Source organism: Pollachius pollachius (genome assembly GCF_949987615.1).
Source record: "Pollachius pollachius genome assembly, chromosome: 16".
Classification (NCBI taxonomy): domain Eukaryota; kingdom Metazoa; phylum Chordata; class Actinopteri; order Gadiformes; family Gadidae; genus Pollachius; species Pollachius pollachius.
In genome coordinates this window covers 5,744,014-5,763,722 of record NC_136949.1, presented here as the reverse complement: position 1 = coordinate 5,763,722, position 19,709 = coordinate 5,744,014, and the positions used below count along the sequence as shown (strand labels likewise).

The 19,709-nt window shown below is 48.1% G+C and overlaps 1 protein-coding gene across 4 annotated transcripts in view; it reads left to right on the top strand.

Annotated features, from left to right (window-relative positions):
• plcb1l (phospholipase C beta 1-like) overlaps positions 1 to 19,709 on the top strand; it is a 133,516-nt gene that overhangs the window by 58,006 nt on the left and 55,801 nt on the right. For all 4 annotated transcript variants that reach the window (XM_079753138.1, XM_079753137.1, XM_079753140.1 and 1 more), the window contains exons 4-9: positions 5,522 to 5,662; positions 6,377 to 6,456; positions 10,819 to 10,872; positions 11,925 to 12,000; positions 13,983 to 14,083; positions 16,194 to 16,360. In XM_079753138.1, the coding sequence (XP_079609264.1) occupies positions 5,522 to 5,662; positions 6,377 to 6,456; positions 10,819 to 10,872; positions 11,925 to 12,000; positions 13,983 to 14,083; positions 16,194 to 16,360 (619 nt within the window). The remainder of the gene's footprint in view (positions 1 to 5,521; positions 5,663 to 6,376; positions 6,457 to 10,818; positions 10,873 to 11,924; positions 12,001 to 13,982; positions 14,084 to 16,193; positions 16,361 to 19,709) is intronic.

Here is a 19,709-nt window from a genome sequence, read left to right as displayed (position 1 = left end):
CTGCTGAAGGAAATTGCATATTCATGGCACAGATCAAATTGTTAAGGCTTAAGGGAAGCCGATTAATAATGCAAAGGACGGCGGCACTTAACTCGTCCCCTTGTTTCCTCGCATCGTGTCGTTCCCTTTTCGGAACGGCTTTGGATGATAATTATTTAAAATTGAAATCCAAGGACTTTTCATCATTTTTATTTCAAATCACGCCGATTAGTAATAAGGCGGGCTACTGAGTCGAGTCGAGTCAATTTGATTTGTAGCACTTAATCACAGCTACAGTCTCAGGGGTATCACCAGCACACATTATATCACCACCTTAAGGCTAATCCGTCTCGGCCTGGCAGAGAAACCCAGAGGGTAAGGAACCTTGAGGAGGAACACAGAGGAAGTGAATCCATCCCTTCCTCCGGGATTGATGAAGAGTGTGTGCAATAGGTTATGATGAAGAGTGCAATAGGTTCTGAATGAGCTGACGTATAATGGCAGCATATAACAGAGAGCAGTAGCAGACGTAAAGTAAAGTGAAGTTACTAGAAAATGATACACTAGTAATTGGTGAGTAACGTTTAAAACAAATCATTCAAGACTGTAGGCTACTCTTTTTATCGAACACATGCAAAAAAGAGATGGGTTTGAAATTTTAACTTATTATCCCAAACGATAACGAAAGAGCTCACCTATTTAAGATCAGTGTGCCCAGTTTCCAACGCTACACAGTCTTCAAAACATCAGAATATCACCACAACAAATCGATTAACCAGACCCCTTCTTGTTCAGCTGAGGTTGTTTGCAAATTGTAATAGTTACAGAAGAACAAGTGCAACAGGCAAGACATTCTGCAACGCTGAGAAACACTTATATCATTTGAGAACATGAGGTAGAACATGAATTTTATTTTTAATGGAGTTCAAGTGCTGCGCTGCAGGGCTAGATTCCACAGAGGATACGGCTAAGTTGAAGTGAATAAATCTATGAATACACGGTTTTATCTCGCTCTTGTGTGTGTGTGTGTGTGTGTGTGTGTGTGTGTGTCTGTGGCTCACTGCGAAGCCCGAAAGATCAATTTCAACAACAAAAGAGAAGTTCCACATTCACCTATTTGAATCATTAATAGCGATCTGATCCGACCTGCCAGTGAGCGAGTCGATGTTGAAACGTCATGCGGGCATTCCAACGATGCTCGCATTCGGACGCCTGAACCCTATTTGAAACGAGAGCCTTGGAGAAAATGGTTCTTCTTTGAGTGCTAAAGGAGTGATCACACGTCATGCCGCTCTGTGAATGGCCCTGAACTGTGCGTGTCTCTAGGCCACTGTCCCTTTAGAAAGGATGACACACAAGAGACGATCCTAAGGTCCACTGTGGCATTTGTGAAACCAATGGCCGTCATATGGCATTGATGTCTGTATTCCCTTTGATTGAATGTCACTCTTTGGTGTTTTTTTGCTTTGTGAATTTAGTGTGTGTGTGTGTGTGTGTGTGTGTGTTTGATAGATAGTGTGTCTTTGTGGTTCTCTGTGCAGACCTCTAAGGGTATTTCATGAACCTTTGCTGTTCTTCTGTGGTCCGGCTCTTTGTTCTGTGTGTGTAGAGGGGTCAGGGTGTGCACTTGGGTGGCCAGGGTGGGGGAGCAGGTAGATGAACGTGCGTGAATGTGTGTGTGTGTGTGTGTCTGCGTGTTGGGACAGGTGGTGCAGCAGTTCCACCCTGAATCACAAGAGGATTCATGGCGTGACCTCATTAATTCCAAAACTCTTTAATTAATTCCAATCTCTTGTCAATCTAAATTGAATGTAGCGTGCAGTGCACCACCTGCGGAGGTGCTGTCGACAACGCCCAACTACGTCTTGTTCGACCTGTCCCGCCGGTGCAGAAAGAGATAACATCTCATTTTCCACTCTGCGATTTGAAGAGTGATTGGGAGTGCTTGTGTAATCAAGGCCTCTAACAACATACAGCATTGTTCCAGTGTTGTTAATGCATACACAATGCTCGATTCTATAACGACAGGGAAATGCTATTGTTTTAGTAGTGATGCTTTTCACAGTTGCTGAGGCATACAGGCCGAGTTGCACACCAGCGAACCACGCCGGTGCGGGTGTTTGCGCAACACATGCACCAGCACCTTATTTTCTTCCATACACAGTGTGCTCCGGCTGGTTCTGAAGTCTGCCGCGTTGTCGGAGCCCCCAGGCACTATTACACGATGCACCCACAATGCACCAGTACAAATTACATTTCAGTTCATCAGCGGCTGGTCACTTCTGCTCTCTTGCTCTTTTATTGTTCTGTACGCCTACCTCTCTTTGTCATTTTCTTGATTTCCCCTCCGTCTCCCCACCTTCCCTTTCTTTTCTTTCATCCCCTTTATTTTCTGGTCCTGTTCATTTTTCCTTTTTCTCTTACAACCCCTCCTCCTCCCCTTCTTTCTACTCTCCTCTCATCTGCTTCCATTGTGTCATTAACTACTCCTCTTCTTCTCCCACTTTTCCTCCCCTCGTATGAGGGTCACCGGACATTAACTTACATTAGTTTTCCCCTCTGTGGAGGGATCGCCTGCGGGGTCGCAACTAGCTCTCCCCCCCCCGTGTCAACAAAGCCCATGAGTCTAGCGTTTAGCTAACGGCTACGGTTAGAGTACAAAGAATAAACGTGCGTTGAATCGGGTTGGCTTTCGTTTGCAGATGCGGAGGGGGTTGAATGATATGAAATATGCATCGCGTCACGCCGGCCGCATCTGCTCCGGTCTCCACCCGGGTCTTTCATCGTCCGTCACCTGCCAAAACATTCCTCAAGCGGGCACTTTTGCATTGTAGTGTAGTCGCGGCAAATTGAAACCGACTTTAATGCTTTGATTGATGCCACCGCGGGGCTCTCTGCATAATTGAGTGCCGACTTCAACGTGATGGATTCCGGTTTTGAAATCAGAACGCTGCCCCCGATCGATTGACCAATGCAGCGGCACACACCGTTTGCACTTTTTCATTTGCCAAACTTTGCACTTTTTCCGACTTGCTGTGCAAATCCCAGACTTATGGCTGCAAGTAACCAGTGTGCTGCTGTTACTGAAGGAAATATTGATGAGACGAGTCTGGCCTGGATTTGGGACACGGGTAGGGATGGTGAGAGTGGTGTGCTCTTATGCCATCATATATTTTAGATTGGTCCCCTGGTTCTGTCAAACTTATTTCATTTATTTCCCCGCTATCCGCCTTGCCCAGACTTCCTTGGGAGAATTTTAAAGTTTGAAGCCTTTTTTACATTTACATCTTTACATTTAGGTCATTTAGCAGACGCCTTTATCCAAAGCGACTTACAATAAGTACATTTGTCCTATTTTACTGAACTTACTTTTATATTTGTCTGCAATTTTCCTATATTTCTTCTGAAGGGCTTTTGAAACCCCTGTAGACTGTAACTGTGATCAGTGTCTTTAGAAATATGATTGTCTTCCTCACAGACGGACGGACGAACAGCAGTGGCCAATGATTAACTGCCTGTGAAAAGTTCACTGTGATGATGTTATTTTTTCCGATGACACTAATCCCCATAATGTCACTGAGAACTCAGTGAGGGGACGTTTATCACCGTGACTCAGAACAAAGCGCTCTGTCTTCGATAAGGTGAATTATAGGACCTCATTTGCTTTCACTGCAGTAAAAAAATCATCCACAGCGCATTTTTTTGTTGTGGTGTTAATTAAGGCCGGGGTCTGGGGAGGGAGGGGAGGGGAGTGCCTCCATTTTGTATGCTGTCCACATCGTGGTCTGAGAGGCTCAGAAGGAAAACAACATTGTTATTCCTCTCTGGTTCCCTAGAGGAATACGCTTTGTTTTGTGACGTTTTTCCTATCATAATTCACTATATTTATAGTTTTACCCTCCGATAAGCAAAGTCCAAAGTGTGTTTGCGTTAGACTGTTTGCCAGAGTGCTTTTTCACACCATTACCTGCGCTGAATACAAATTCCTGGCACACTTGAGGCAACCGTAACCGCCTCCTAACATGTGTGTTACATGTAACATCTATGAGCTAGGCACCCAGGTGAGGGAGGCTGAAGTCCTCTTCTGCTCTCTGTCCCTGTTGCCTGCGTGTGAGCAGTCCGCCAGGTTGTGTTACCAGGTTAACGAAAAGCCCCTCGATATACACGATGATACAATAACACAACTATTTCCCAAAATCTTTCTCACCGTTTGTTTTTTTTATTTTAGAGAATGGGATTTTACATAAAATGAGAGAAAAAAAACATGAGGGCTTCTGACTTTGAGGTTAAAAGTTAGTTTTTGGATGTGCGTGGGTGAGGGCTGTTTCCACACAGATATGATGACCGAGCAACTATCAGAGGAAAAAACACTATTCTGTTTTCACTGGTGCCTATCGGACACACGTTTATACAGTTTCCCAAAATGCAGGGTTGTATCGTCAGAGTTTTCCGAGGCTTGAGCCAGCCACTCTGGGAAGCCCCACCCATCCCAGGAATTTGGCTTTAGGAAGCCCAGTAAGGCCTCCCCAGGACAGCAGCCTGGGATGGCTCACAGGCTGGAACATATGAGGTTCTGCGTCGGAGCGGAAATCAAACTGGAAGATTATTTAAAGATGCTGTAGGTGTTAGAGTTATTGGAGAATCATTTGTCAGAGTTGGCCTTGCTTTATGTTGGCTATACGTGCGTGAAATGTGCTTTGAGGATATCTCTTTCGAGTTGACTGCATCTGCCTCTGCATGAGCAAAACTCTGGTTTTAGTCCGCATTTCTGACCAATCAGGGCATCTTTTCCCTGATTGGTTTCTCGGAATCCGTCTTGCCTGTCAGTTACAGGTGCGTGACAGGAAATACTTCTCAAGGACGGAGATACATATAGAGGGAGGGAGAAGAGAGGGAGGGGACTTTTCTGTGCTGTTTGGTTTCAAAATCATGCTCTCTTCTAGTCTCTTCTGCTCTCTCTTGTTCCAGCATTTTCCTGCAGCAGCTTTGAGCATAATTGGATACAGGCTGGTCAATTCAGCATATTTTCTATAGAGAAATACACCATTCTTCCATTATAAATCAAATCCTACAAAAACACAAAAACAAACAAAATACAAACTGATTAGAAACCAACAAATGTAGCACAATGGAAGAGGAGTTATTCAAATGTAAATTCAAAGTGAGAAAAAAATGGTTTCTCTGAGTCTTTCTAGCTAAAGGTGCAGTATGTAGTATTTGGTGGAATGGAAGGAACTTGGCAGAAATGGATCATAATATTCCTAAGTGTTAATCCCATGAAAATAGGAATTGTTGTATTTTTTTTAACTTAGTATAAGCCTTTAATATCGACAAAGGGGCAGGTTCTCTTGCACGGCGCCCGGCCGCCATTGTTGCACAGCCATCTTTCTACAGTAGCCCAGAATGGACAAATGGCTCCAGAGCGTTTTTTTTTTGGATTAAACCAAATTTCAATGAAAGTGTAAATGGCTGTCGATGCCATTCATTCTACACAGTGCACCTTTTAACCTCCCTTTCCCCCGTGTGTGTTGTGTACCCTCAGGATGCGAAGCTCCGGGAGCTGCTGGATGTGGGCACCCTGGTGGGGAAGATGGAGAACAGGATGTTGACGGTGGTGAGCGGCCCGGACATGGTAAACATCACCTACCTCAACTTCATGGCCTTCCAGGAAGAGGTCGCTAAGGTAGGACCAAAGATGGGGAGGATGGTGATGATGACGATGGTGATGATGATTATGATGATGATGTCGATGGTGATGAAGATAGTGGTGATGATGATGATGGTGGAGGGGAAGTTGATTGTGATTGTGATGACGATGATGATGGTTGAATATTAGTTGATGGTTATGATGAGTAGTAATATAATATAGAAGGCTCATTTGACCAGATTAGTATCATAGCACACATAATCCAACTTTCCTTATTCAACATAATCATAAAGGAACTGTAGACTGTAAAAATAAGAAACAAGTAAACAGAAATTAGAGATTTTCCATCAGTTATGATATAGAAAAATATCTGATCTATTTATAACCGTTTCATTACCGGGAGATGTATGGATGGAACAAATTGCCCATGATAGAAATGTAAATAACAATGAACCTTCATGGATACTTTCATCCTACTCATCAAATGTAATTGCTTGTTTGGATGAGAAAGAAGGATTTAGAAATGAGATAGAGGGATGCAACGATGAATAAAGGAACATTTCATGTCCTTTCAGAATGCTGCAGGACGTCAATCTGCTTGTCACCTCTCTGTGAATTCATTAGCTGGTGTCTCGGGTGGAAGGGGAGACCTCAGCTCACACAGCAGCGCACTGGCTGTCGGGCTCCACTCACTGTTTGTGTGTGTCTGCGCGCATGTATGTGTGTGTGTGTGTCTGTGTTCAACTACAGGAGTGGGCAGAGGAGCTGTTCAACCTGGCGTCCAACCTCTTGGCTCAGAACATGTCGAGAGAGGCTTGTCTAGAGAAAGCGTAAGCGCACGCACGCACGTACACACACACACACACACACACACACACACACACACACACATTAATACCATCTGCAGTTTAAACAAAACACATCCCCTTGGCTTTGAGGGGAAAAAAAACTTTCAAACGATCGTCGTTACTTTTTATCGGCGTTCTTCACCTTGAAGGGTAATCATTACCGGGACGGATGAAATGTCCTCAGTGGGCTGATCTATTGCATGGACCACGTAGCTAACCTTTTCCCGCTCACTGCCCCACTGCGCGATCGATGATAGCGTGTATCCATCTCTGAAATGACCCGATTGAATAAGGTGTGCGCACGCACACCTTATTCAATCGGGTCATTTCACACATGTGTGTGAAGTTCTGCAATTACCAAATTGATGTGTTGCACGCCCAGAAGTCGATTAGGTCATGGTAACAACAGCAACATACGTGCAGTGCTGTTGTGGATGTGTTACCGTAGGGGTGCAGGTATTGCAGGATGTAGATTTACTCCATTCCATCTGTGGTATGACGATTGTGATACGGGGCAAGCGAAGATGTTGTTTGGCGGGCTGCCAGGGTGAATAGCCGGTCTGCTGGCAGTAACCTTAGCGTGGAAACACATGGTATGTAACATGGTATGTAGGGGCTGCATACATACCTCCGATACAAGCACCATTTTACCCAGACCACATCACTCTCAAGAGTCTAATCATTTATTTTTGAGCTTCAACAAAGTATGTTCCACTAAACCCACAAAGGTATGCATATAATATGTGACCGGGAGGGTATCAGAACCAAATCAAACTATGACACATTACAACTGTAATTACTCCTGGGTGGGGCCCTTGTTGAGTCAGACCGTTGTACAACAGCAGGATCCCCAGATAAGATGTACATGATCGATCTTGTTGTGCTGATGGTTTGATTGTATTTGCGTATGAAGCCTTTGTGTTGAGGGAGTGTTTCTCAAAGTGGGAGGTGTATGGGGGAGGGGGCTCTGCTACTTATTTTGACCCAGGCTGGGCCTGATGAAATTAAGTTTGAGAGGAACTGTGTGAAGGAGTCGTGTTGTGTGAATCAGATGCACCCTTAGACACATCAATACACGATCGATACACACACTCCGACAAACATCCACACACCCACAATTACATACACATACAAACAGACACACACACACACACAGACACACACACAGACACACACACACACACACACACGCATACATACATATGAACACATACACACAAACACACACACACACATACTGAATACGAAGAGATGTTTTGATTGTCACACTTCCTCTCCCCATATCGGGGGGTTAGGGCTTAAAGGTCACACCCCCCCACCGCCCTCCCTCCACCCAGCGCAGACAGGGTGGGAGAACCGGGGTGGAACGTAGTCAATATATTTTCTATATATGTGTGTGTCTGTCTGTCTGTTACTGTGTTTATGTGCATGTTCGATCATGCAGGGATGATAGCCTGTATTTGTGTGTGTGCCGTGCACGCAATCCTCATTGCACGCCTTTGCATGCCTATGCTCTCTCTCTCTCTCTCTCTGTCTCTGTGTCTCTCTGTGTCTCTCCGCCTTTCTCTCACTCGCTCTTTCACTCTCTCTCTCTCTCTCTCTCTCTCTCTCTCTCTCTCTCTCTCTCTCTCCTCGCTGGAACATCATTCTCTCGCTCCATCGAGTCTTCATGACAACGGACCTGCCGGTAGAGGATCCATAAATAGCCCGAACCGTTGACCCCATCACTGCCACCACCCCCACCACCATCCATCACCATCACCCCAACCTCTGCCTCCCTCACCGACTCGACCACACCCACCACCTCTGCCACCACAACCACCTACAACACTTGGAACAGAACCACAACCTCCTCCAGCACCAATCAACCACCACACCCACCTCCACCTCCTTCACCACCACCACCCCACCATCAACCACCACACCCACCTCCACCTCCACCGCCTTCATCACCACCACCACCTCAAATCCACCACAACCTCCACCACCTCCCAACCCCACCACTTCCATCTACACTGTGTGTCCGTATGTGTTTGTATGGGTGTGTGTGCGTCTGTGTGTGTGTGTGTGTGTGTGTGCATGTGTTTCTGTGTGTGTGTGTGCATGTGTGTTTGCGCGTGTGTGTGTGTAAGCCTGTGAATGCACGTGTGTGTGTGTGTGTGTGTGTGTTTTGTGTGTGTGTGTGTTTGTGTGGGAGTGGAGGCGGAACGCTTGACTTATGACACAATAAAAAGAGACGCTTGGACATCAGGCCATGTGGGAGTTGGAGAGAAGCACATCGTGTGCATGTTTAGTGGGTCGCGCCCGTCGCTCACGGCGATGGCACTTGTTGTTGTTGTTGTTGTTGCTGCCTTGTGTTTCTTCTATATTCTCTGTGGTGGTGCACAGAGAATGGTGAACCCATTCTTTCTCATAATAATTGCAGTTTTTATATAAAAAAATATTCATTTTCCTATAACAAAATGATTTCATGCCCGACTTTCTCTGCCTCGTGCCATGCCAAAGAAATATACTTTCTCAGTGTTTAATAAACATTGCCTCACTTCTTAAGGCTGTAGCCATTGGTTTGTGTTGAAAACAATAAAGCTACACTATATGATAAATCAGTAATGCAGTTAGGCCACTCCTTGAATATTTCATTATCCACTAACACCAAATCCAGGCCAGGCTTTGAACTTAATTGGTTTAACTGTGCAGAGAAAAAAAGTATTGAATATAGAATTTTCCAATTTCACAATCTGATGACTTTGTTTCTGAAAGACTCCCAGAAAGTGGGCATAATAGACGAAGAGGAGGGTGGAGAATGAGCAATAAATGGAGATGGATAGAGACAGGGAGAGACAGGGAGAGAGAGAACGATTTACTGACCACTAGGCCAACTGACATCTTTCCCTCCCTCCCCCCCTCCTTCCCTCTCTCCCTTTCTCCCATCCTTCTTTCCTCTCTCCTTCCCTCCCTCCCTCCCTCCCTCCCTCCCTCCCTCCCTCCTTCCTCCCCCCTCCTTCCCTCTCTCCCTTTCTCCCATCCTTCTTTCCTCTCTCCTTCCCTCCCTCCCTCCCTTCCTCCCATCCTTCAAACCTCCCTCTCTCTCGTTCTTTCCCCCTCCCTCCTCCTCTCCCCTCTTCCCTCCCTCCCTCCCCTTTCTTCCGTACTTTAATTTAATTCTCCGTCCTCTGTCGGTGATCGACAAAAGCCTCTTGCTCGAACACAAGCTCTTTAAAACGATTTCCGCTTGTATGTTTCACATTTCCCTTCAAAAACTATCAACCCCGCCCCTCACCACCCCCTTCACCGCCAGGTTTAACCATTAATGTCATCACTGACTTTGCTGGGGGCAGCCAGTGTGCCCTGTAGAGTGGACACTGTAATGGATATTAATTATTAGCCCACAGCCACTTAAAGGCTAGGCCTGTGAAGGAAGGGCTCCTGTTGCAGGCTGGGGCTATTTATAGAGCCGCTCTGTGCAGTGTCCGTTGTCGTGGCTGCTCTGTCCACAGCCATGCCAACGCAAAGGCTACGGCAGGCTGAGAGGAGAGAGAGAGACAGAGACAGAGGGAGAGAGAGGGAAGGAGGGAGGGAGAGGGAGAGAGAGAGGCTGCACTGTCCACAGCCATGCCAACGCAAATGCTACGGCAGGCTGAGAGGAGAGAGAGAGACAGAGACAGAGGGAGGGAGAGAATGTGAGGGAGAGAGTGTGAGGGAGGGAGGAAGGGACGGGGAGAAAGAGAGAGAGAGAGGGAAAGAGACTGATAGGTAGGACGAGAGAGAGAGAGAGAGAGAGGGAGAGAGAAGGAGAGAGAGAAATAGACAGAGAGAGAGAGAGTATCCCAAGACATATGCACCACGCATCACTGCTGGACGCATGCTAGTCATGTGGTTTATGTACACACGCTGATAATCAGTCACCGTCCGTGCCTCATGTGCGCTCTGCGTAAACGCACATGAGGCACGGAGCCATAGCGGGAGACTTATAAATAGCCAATGTATGCGCACGCACGCACTCACACACGCACACACACATTCTTCTCTTGTTGAATACCGTCACTTGTATACAGTGGCATCCTTGTTGTGCACCAGTACACCAGCTCAAACAGACACACACACACACACGTAAACATACACACTCTCACACGAATCATACACAAGCGCTCTTAAATTCACAAAGATAAACACACACACACATACATACATACACACACACACACTCTCACTCACACACAATTAAACTAATCACAACCATACACTCTCAAACACACACACACACACACTCTCTCACTCACATACAATGAAACACCCCCAAACACATGTAGAGCAGTGTGTTTCTAAACTGTCTTTTCTGTGCAGATACGTGCGACTGAAGCTGCAGCCCAACCCAGAGGGACGAATCCCCGTCAAGAAGTAAGCAACTATCTCTCTCTCTCTCTCTCTCTCTCTCTCTCTCTCTCTCTCTCTCTGCCTCCCATTCCCTGCAGTGCGGGGTCTCCCACGCGCACCAGGTGTCAACACAGTGAGAGAGAGAGAGAGAGAGAGAGAGAGAGAGAGAGAGAGAGAGAGAGAGAGAGAGAGAGAGAGAGAGAGAGAGAGAGAGAGAGAGAGACTATTTGCCGTTTAGGGAACTTAACCTGCTCGCCCGAGGGGACATGTCGGCCTGACAAGAGCCAGCGTGAGTCTGATCCCCCCCCCCCCCCCCCCCCCCCCCCCCCCCCGCTGAGCCTGCAGTCAGCCTGCGGGCGGAGGCCCTCGCATCTCATTAAAACCGGAGCCCCGCCCCCCACCCCCCACCCAACCTGTCACATGGAGTAATAACACAGATAGCGGTGGAACGGATGGCGTGGAGATGGTGCGGAGGAATGCATCCTTATCCTTGATCTGAGATGGCTGCCGGGAGAGCAACAGACCCGCCAGGAGAATATACATGGATGTGTTTTTATTTATTTTGTCACGTGAATTTTGCACCGATCGTTTGGTTTGGTCTGGATGGCAAGAGGGACGCTGTCAGCTAGTCTGAGAGATTGTTGGGTTGCGCAATTTCAAACTCAGTCTGAATAGCCACGAATAGTGAATTGCGTTTGTGAATGACGGTATTATGAATAAATCCGATGAAGCGCTTAAGGCTGTAGACACATTATTAAGAGAGATACCACCTTTTTGTCTGTGACTGTGTATGGACTGTGTTTAAAGCATGCGTATAGTGTGTGTGTGTGTGTGTGTGTGTGTGTGTGTTTATGTGTGTGTATGTATCAATCCATGAATGCATTTGCATGTGTGTCCATGTGTGTGTGTGTGTGTGTATGGGCATCTGTGTGCATATGTACGTGTGTGTTTGACTGCGTATATACACGTGTGTTTGTGTGACTGCATATACTGTATGTGTGGGTCTGTGGGTGTACATGTGTGTGGCTGGGGGCACTACATTAACCCCTGGCTGTGTCTCCTTGTGTTCCCTGCAGTCTTTTCAGGATGTTCTCCGCTGACAGGAAGAGAGTGGAGACAGCGCTGGAAAACTGCAACCTTCCGACAGGCAGGGTGAGAAACTCCACACATTCCCGCCCGCCTCCTCCTGGCCTCTGCACCTCACCTCCGTGTTTCCTTCTCCTCTTGTCGCTCTGCCAAACAGGTCGCTGTCGTTCCTCTTTGTGTGTGTGTGTCTGCGTGAGTGCGTGCGTGCGTGTGTGTGTGTGTGTATGGGCCGACCTCTTCTTCTACTCAGATCTTTTTTCGACGTGCAGCCGCGCTCTCTTTCATTTTCCTTCATGTTCTGTCCATTCATTCAATAGTTTGGTGCACAGCCACACACACACACACACACACACACACACACACACACACACACACACACACAGATGTGCACGTGCATTGGTTCACAAGCATACACACGCAAGGAACACAAACACACACAGAAACACAGGAGACGTATACACATTTACAAACACATGCACACACAGGCCAATGTAAACACATATACACACACACACACACACACACACACACACACACACAGAGGGTCACCCACACATACCAACACACACACACACACCCTGCTAACATCTTGTGGATGTGCGCATGGCTTCCCACTCATGACTGAAGTTTTCTCGCCGCGATTGACACAAATGGATCCGGCGGGAGTCGTAGGGACCAGCGGAGCGCTTGGCTCACCGCCAACAGGGGAGCAGGGGAAGGAGAAGGGAAGAAGGAGGAGGAAGGGAAGGAGAAGAAGAAGGGAAGAAGAAGGAGGAAGGGAAGGAGAAGAAGAAGGAGGAAGGGAAGGAGAAGAAGGAGAATTGAATTAACACACGCAGGGCCCTTCAAAGGACGTCCCTGCAATTAGGGTGTCGTAAACAAGGGAGAAAAGGACGTTTGGGGGGAGACACATCCACGCACCCAGGGAAGAGAGAGAGAGAGAGAGAGGGAGAGAGAGACATAGAGGGAGGGACTGCGAGAGACATGCACACCCACGCACACACACACACATTCACACATACGCCCGCACGCAATGCAAATAGATAGAAAATATAAATACTCGATCATCACGTTCTATTCCCCAGTGATTCCTAATTAGCAGCAAGGACCGTGAGACCGGTGAATTAAAAAGACATCACTGTGTGTGGAGGTCTGGGGAGATTTGTTGTTCCTTTAATGGGCAATTAATTAGAGATAAATGATGCTGCCTTCAGATGCATACAATCTTAAACACGCGGGGCAACACACAGACACTGAAGTATCACTGAATGACTCATTGCAACCTGACCCGCATCTTTTCCTCCCTCTGGTGCAATCTTCTTTTAATACCCCTATCCCCCCTCTCTCTCTTTCTCTCTCTCCATCTCGCTCACCCCCTCTTTATCACTCTCTTGCCCTTTCTTTCCATCCCTCTCGCTCTGTCCCTGCAGTGGTACGTTCCGCTCTGTTTATCTCTGGCTGGGGCTCTACTACTATCTACTATGTCTCCCCCTGCCTCTGTCTCTACTATATCTCTGTGTCCGTTTCTCTTCTCTGTCTCTATTTCTCTCATTGTCTATTTTGTCTCTGGGGCTCAACTTGGTCTCTACTCTGTCTCTATTTCTCTCTGTCTCTACTATATATCTCTGTGTCTACTTATCTCATTATCTTCTCTGTCTCTGTGTCTCTGCTCTGTCTCTGTTTCTCTCTGTCTCTACTATTTATCTGTGTCTGTTTCCCTGCTCGGTTTCTGTTTCTCTCTGTCTCTATTGCTCTCTGTCTCTTCTGTGTTTCTATTTCTCTCTGTCTCTACTCTATCTCAGTGTCTCCACTCTGTCTCTGCCTCTTACTCTGTCAATACGACTCCACTGAATAGGTTTAAGCTATGTATTTGTTGATGTATTATTAAGTTTGTGTGTGTGTGTGTGTGTGTGTGTGTGTGTGTGTGTGTGTGCGTGTGTTCGTGTGCCCACATGTACGTGTGTGTTTGTGTGTATGTGTGTATACGTGTGTGTTCGCTCAGTACCTGACCACGTTGCTCTCGTCTCTTCATCTTTCTTCTTCTACAGAGCGACTCCATACCCCAGGAGGACTTCACACCAGATGTGTACAACATGTTCCTCAGCAACATCTGCCCCAGGCCAGAGCTCGACCACATCTTCTCTGAAGTGTAAGATCCCCCCCCTTCCAAAGCCCCCTCCACACACACACACACACACACACACACACACACACACACACACACACACACACACACACACACACACACACACACACACACACACACACACACACACACACACACACACACACACACACACACACACACACACACACACACACACACACACACACAGACACACAGATGCATCGGCGTCTCATCCTGAACTGACGGGAGATCTCTCAAGTTTCGCACTGAGAAGACAGCAGGGGTCAGAGAGGGAATATGTTTTACCGTTATTAAAAATTTGACAGTGATTAATTACCCGGTATATCGAATATCAAACAACCCATCTGGTCCTCCCATCTGTTTTATTTGAAAAAGAAAATGTGAAAATGTCAAAAAAAGTTAACTTGCTGGCTCCTTTCTCCCAACTTTTGGGGGGACTTTTTCAATGTATGAGGGTTATATTCTCCAAAGTCCTGCTGATTGACAGTGTAAGCAAGCAGTCTGCAGCCAATCAAAAATGATTAAATGATCACATGGTTCCCGTGTCCCTCCCTCCCTTTTCTTGACCTGGAGATATTTTACATTACATAAACATTCAATGCAAGAAAAATGTAACATTAAAAAAGCAAGCAAGGTAGCCTTATAACAATCAATAATATGTTATATATTTAACACAAAGATATGATAAGGCAATATGGTAAGGAATGCCATATTCTGCCCAGTACTCACCTTTATAAAGACTTCTTAGATCTAATTAATGAGGTTAATGGTTAATGAAGGTAAGTGTTGTGTGGTACTGATAGCAAATGGCCCTGGGGCTTGGCACCTGTCTTGGCCCCTTGAGTCTTGGCCCCTTGAGTCTTGGCCCCTTGAATCTTGGCCCCTTGAGTCTTGGCCCCTGAGTCTTGGCCACCGTCTGATCTCACCCTGCCGGGGCCAGGAGGGGCCAGACCCGGTCTTTGGCCCCTGAGAGAACGGTTCCATTCCAGTGGCAGCCTGCCAGTCACACTGCGGGGCCCAAAGGCAATAAGTCATGAATCTAGATCTTTAATCACAGAAGAGTACAGCAGCGTGGGGGCCAGCAAGATTCAGAGGAGATCATTTAGTGGAACAGGCAGAATCCTGTGCAGTTCGCTCACATCCCTGCATCATCAGGACCACCTCTTACCTACCTTTCGCCTTCTGTGCTGGAATTCCAATGTGCTTATATTTCATTTCAAATGAATCGTCTCCTCTCTCTCCTCTCTGCTTTCCTGTTCTCTCCTCTCCTTCTTTCATCCTTCCTCCCCTTCCTCTCCACTCTCTCCTCCCCTCCTTCCTTCTGTCCTCTCCTTCTGCTGCTCTCCTCTCCCTTTCACCTCCTCTCTCCCGCTTCACTCCTTGCCTCCTCCTTTCCTCTCCCCCTCTCCTCCCCACTTTTCTTTTCTACCTCCTCTTCCTCCCCTCTTTCCATCTCTCTCTTGTCTCCCCCTCCTCTCCTCCCCTCCTCTCTCTTGTCTCCCCCTCCTCTCCTCTTTCCTCCACTCTCCTGTCTCCTCCTCTCCTCCCCTCCTCTCTCCTGTCTCCTTCTCTCCTCCCCTCCTCTCTCCTGTCTCCCCCTCCTCTCCTCCCCTCCTCTCTCCTATCTCCTCCTCTCCTCTTTCCTCCTCTCTCCTGTCTCCTCCCCTCCTCTCTCCTCTCTCCTCCTCTTTCCTCCTCTCTCCTGTCTCCCCCTCTCCTCCCCTCCTCTCTCCTGTCTCCCCCTCCTCTCCTCCCCTCCTCTCTCCTGTCTCCTCCTCTCCTCCCCTCCTCTCTCCTGTCTCCCCCTCCTCTCCTCCCCTCCTCTCTCCTCCTCTCCTCCCCTCCTCTCTCCTCTCTCCTCCTCTCCTCCCCTCCTGTCTCCCCCTCCTCTCCTCCCCTCCTCTCTCCTGTCTCCTCCTCTCCTCCCCTCCTCTCTCCTGTCTCCTCCTCTCCTGTTTCCGCCTCTCTCCTGTCTCCCCCTCCTCTCCTCTCCTCCTCTCTCCTGTCTCCTCCTCTCCTCCCCCCTTATCTCCTGTCTCCTCCTCTCCTCCCCTCCTCTCTCCTGTCTCCTCCTCTACTCCCCCCCTCTTCTCTCTCCTCTCGTCTGCAGGGGGGCTCGGAGCCGTCCCTACCTCTCCATGGATCAGATGACGGAGTTCATCAACAGCAAGCAGCGGGACCCCCGTCTCAACGAGATCCTGTACCCCCCCCTGAAGGCGGAGCAGGTCCAGCTGCTCATGGACAAATACGAGCCCAACGGGGCCCTGGCCCAGAAAGGTCAGCAAGGTCGTGGTTGCGGCCCCTGCAGGCGTGCACACACATACACACACATAGCACATACGCGTATATGCGCACGCACGTACGCACACACACACAGAATGAGGTCTTCTGACGCATACGCATATGCTTAGGTTTTAAAGTGCACGCAGCCGGAAGCAGGTGCCGACATGAGCATTCATACACACACACATACACACACATTTACATACATATACATACACACAAACACACACACATACACATAATATACATACATCCACACCAACAGACATGCATACACACAGACACACACACACACACACACACACGCAAACACACGCATATACATACACACATACATAGACACACACAAACACACAAATTCCCTCACACATACACACAAACAGACCGAGGTCCAGCAACTGATGAACAAATATGAATCCAATGACTCACTGGCCCATAAAGGTCAGTGGCTCTGAACCCCAAGCATTACACACAGTCCGCACCACCACATGAACACGGTACCACCCACACTGACCTATACACACACACACACACACACACACACACACACACACACACACACACACACACACACAAACACACACATACACTTTTAGGTTAATGTAAGCAAATCACAGAGGTAAACAAATGCCGGCATACTCATGCACACAGACAGACACACACACACACTTAACACTCATTGAACTCGGTCACACACGCGCGCACACACACACACACACACACACACACAAACACACGGCCAAATATATAAAACGGCGGGTGTTTTTTTTACTTTTTCGCACTGCCCGCCCCAATCAGCCCCCCTTTAGAATTCTGAAGGGTTGTAACCATGGCAACAGCATTACAACACGGTGTCCAGAAAGTGTGTGTGTGTGTGTGTGTGGGGGGGGGGGGGGGGGGCAGGGAGCGGGGGGCCCTAGCAGGGTGCCAGGGAACGGAATGTTATAAATCCCTTAAAAAAAAAAAAAAAAAACACACACACACACACACACACGCACACACACACACACACACACACGCACACACACACACACACACAATCAGAATGTGTCACATACACCACTTCAAGCGTTGCCAAACTTTGGAGAACTCCTCTCTTTTCTTCTTCCATTCCTTTTATTTGTCCTTTCATGTAATTTCATGAGCGGGGTACCGATTGTAGTGTGGGGGTGTGTGTGTGTGTGTGTGTGTGTGTCTTTCTGCATGTGTATGTGCGTGCGTACATGCTTGTGTAGCGCACTCGAGACAAAAGACTTGCTGTTTGTACATTCTGTGGCAGAAAGTGGGGAAAAAAGGGGGGGGCCCAAGGTATTTCATATCGGAGATAAAAGACGCACATTAAACAAACCAATTAGACGAAGAGGGAACCTAATCAGTACCGCGGGATTCCAGTGAGCCGGAACAAAGTAGAGAATTTGCAGGTGCACAGGCCGCGATAATACTTTGCTTTGATGAATCCATGTGTTTTTAACCTTGCCCCGGGGCTGTGTCTGTATCGTTGTATGTTGACTTTGGTGCATGCGCCTTGATATATACACATTAATAAATGATATCTATGTGTCGATTAAAAGAGCGTAGCAGTGGATAAAAATACTAAATACTGTATCTGTTTCGTTCAGAAGCCCGCCACCCTCACTGCACATGTCGTCGTGTTTGTTTCCAACCCGGTTGTTCTCAAGGTCAACACTCTCAAATCCCTAATAGGAATTTAAATCCCACCCCAATGCAAACACACACACACACACACACACACACACACACACACACACATACACACACACACACCCGCCCCCTTGTAAAAATCTGTAAGAACAACAACAACAGCAGAAACAGGTTCCCGGTTGGGGAAGGCAGAGCACAGCGACTTCGCCTGAGAGATGGTTCTGTTCTGGAGGAAGGCGTGGGTATGTGTTGTGTGTGATGGATGGCAGAGAGCAGGGCCTGTTCTTCAGGCCGGGGCTCAGGAAGCCTGGTGTCAGCACTTGTCACTCGGCTTATGCTTACACTGGCACTGGACACCCCCAGCAGCAGGACAGAGGCTAAATGTTCTGGACACCAGCCCGCTCCTCAACACACACACACACACACACACACACACACACACACACACACACACACACACACACACACACACACACACACACAGGCAAGCAGGCTCACACGCACGTACGCATGCAAGCACATACCACATACACACACACTGTGAAGAATACAGTACATTACGTTCTCTCTCTCTCTGTCTCTGTCTCTCTCTCTCTCCTTCTCCATCTCTCTCTCTCCCTCCCCCTCTCCCTCTCCTTCTCCATCTCTCTCTCTCTCCATCTCTCTCTCTCTCTCTGTCTCCTTCTCCATCTCTCTCTCTCTCTCTCTCTCTCTCTCTCTCTCTCTCTCCCTCCTTCTCTCCCTCTCCCTCTCCCTCAAACACACACTCACGGGGGGGGGGGGCCTTGCAGGTGTGATCCACTGTGTGATGATCGGAGGCTTCTTGTTTTATTTTTATTGCTTAGTCGATCAGATTTGAATGCCAGCAAACTTTTGGCAGACAGAATTGGACACGGCGTTGTTTGCAGATCCCCGCATCAGCAGAATCAAAAAAAATAAGTACTTTCAGAAATCCTTTGGAAGAAACAGGTTTCAAGCCGTATATATTCCTGCTGAAACAGGCCATGGTGGCGTTAGATTTAAAGCCTTTGCTGAGCGACGCCGAGGCTGCGTCGCCGGGGAAGAGCGGTGAAAGGAAATCACACATCCCCCCCCCCCGAAAGACTTTCTCGCTTCTGAAACTCGGGCGTCTGCAATACGCCATCTGAGCAGGAGTGAATAATGGATACATCGACCCCGATTCACGTTCTGCAGCCAACCGCAGGTCCCGGTTTCCACCGAGCGATCTTCGGAGGACTGCCGTCTGCCTCCGTCGCTCTGCTTCTCAAAGGACTCAGAGACGAGCCGAGTGTGACTCCGCAGGGCGGCGTGTGAATAATGAATCCTCCTCCAGCGTTTGGGACACCTCCGGCGGCCATGCGGCGAAGCAATGGGCAGAGGGGTGGGTGGGCTCTTGTAAGCCCCTTTGGTTGTCTGGCCGGCCGCCCGACGACAGACTTGGCCCTGCGAAGTGTTCGTCTGCCCGGGAGGAAGTGCCGCCATCTGCTCTGAAGAGCATTCCAGAGATGCACGGCCTTTTCGTTTGGATGCCCTTGTGCAGCCATCTTCTGCACACACACACACACACACACACACACACACATACACAAACACCCACGCATAAACGTGCACAGGCACACACATGCACAGGTACACACACGTACACACACACATTCGTGCACAAGCACGCATACATGCACAG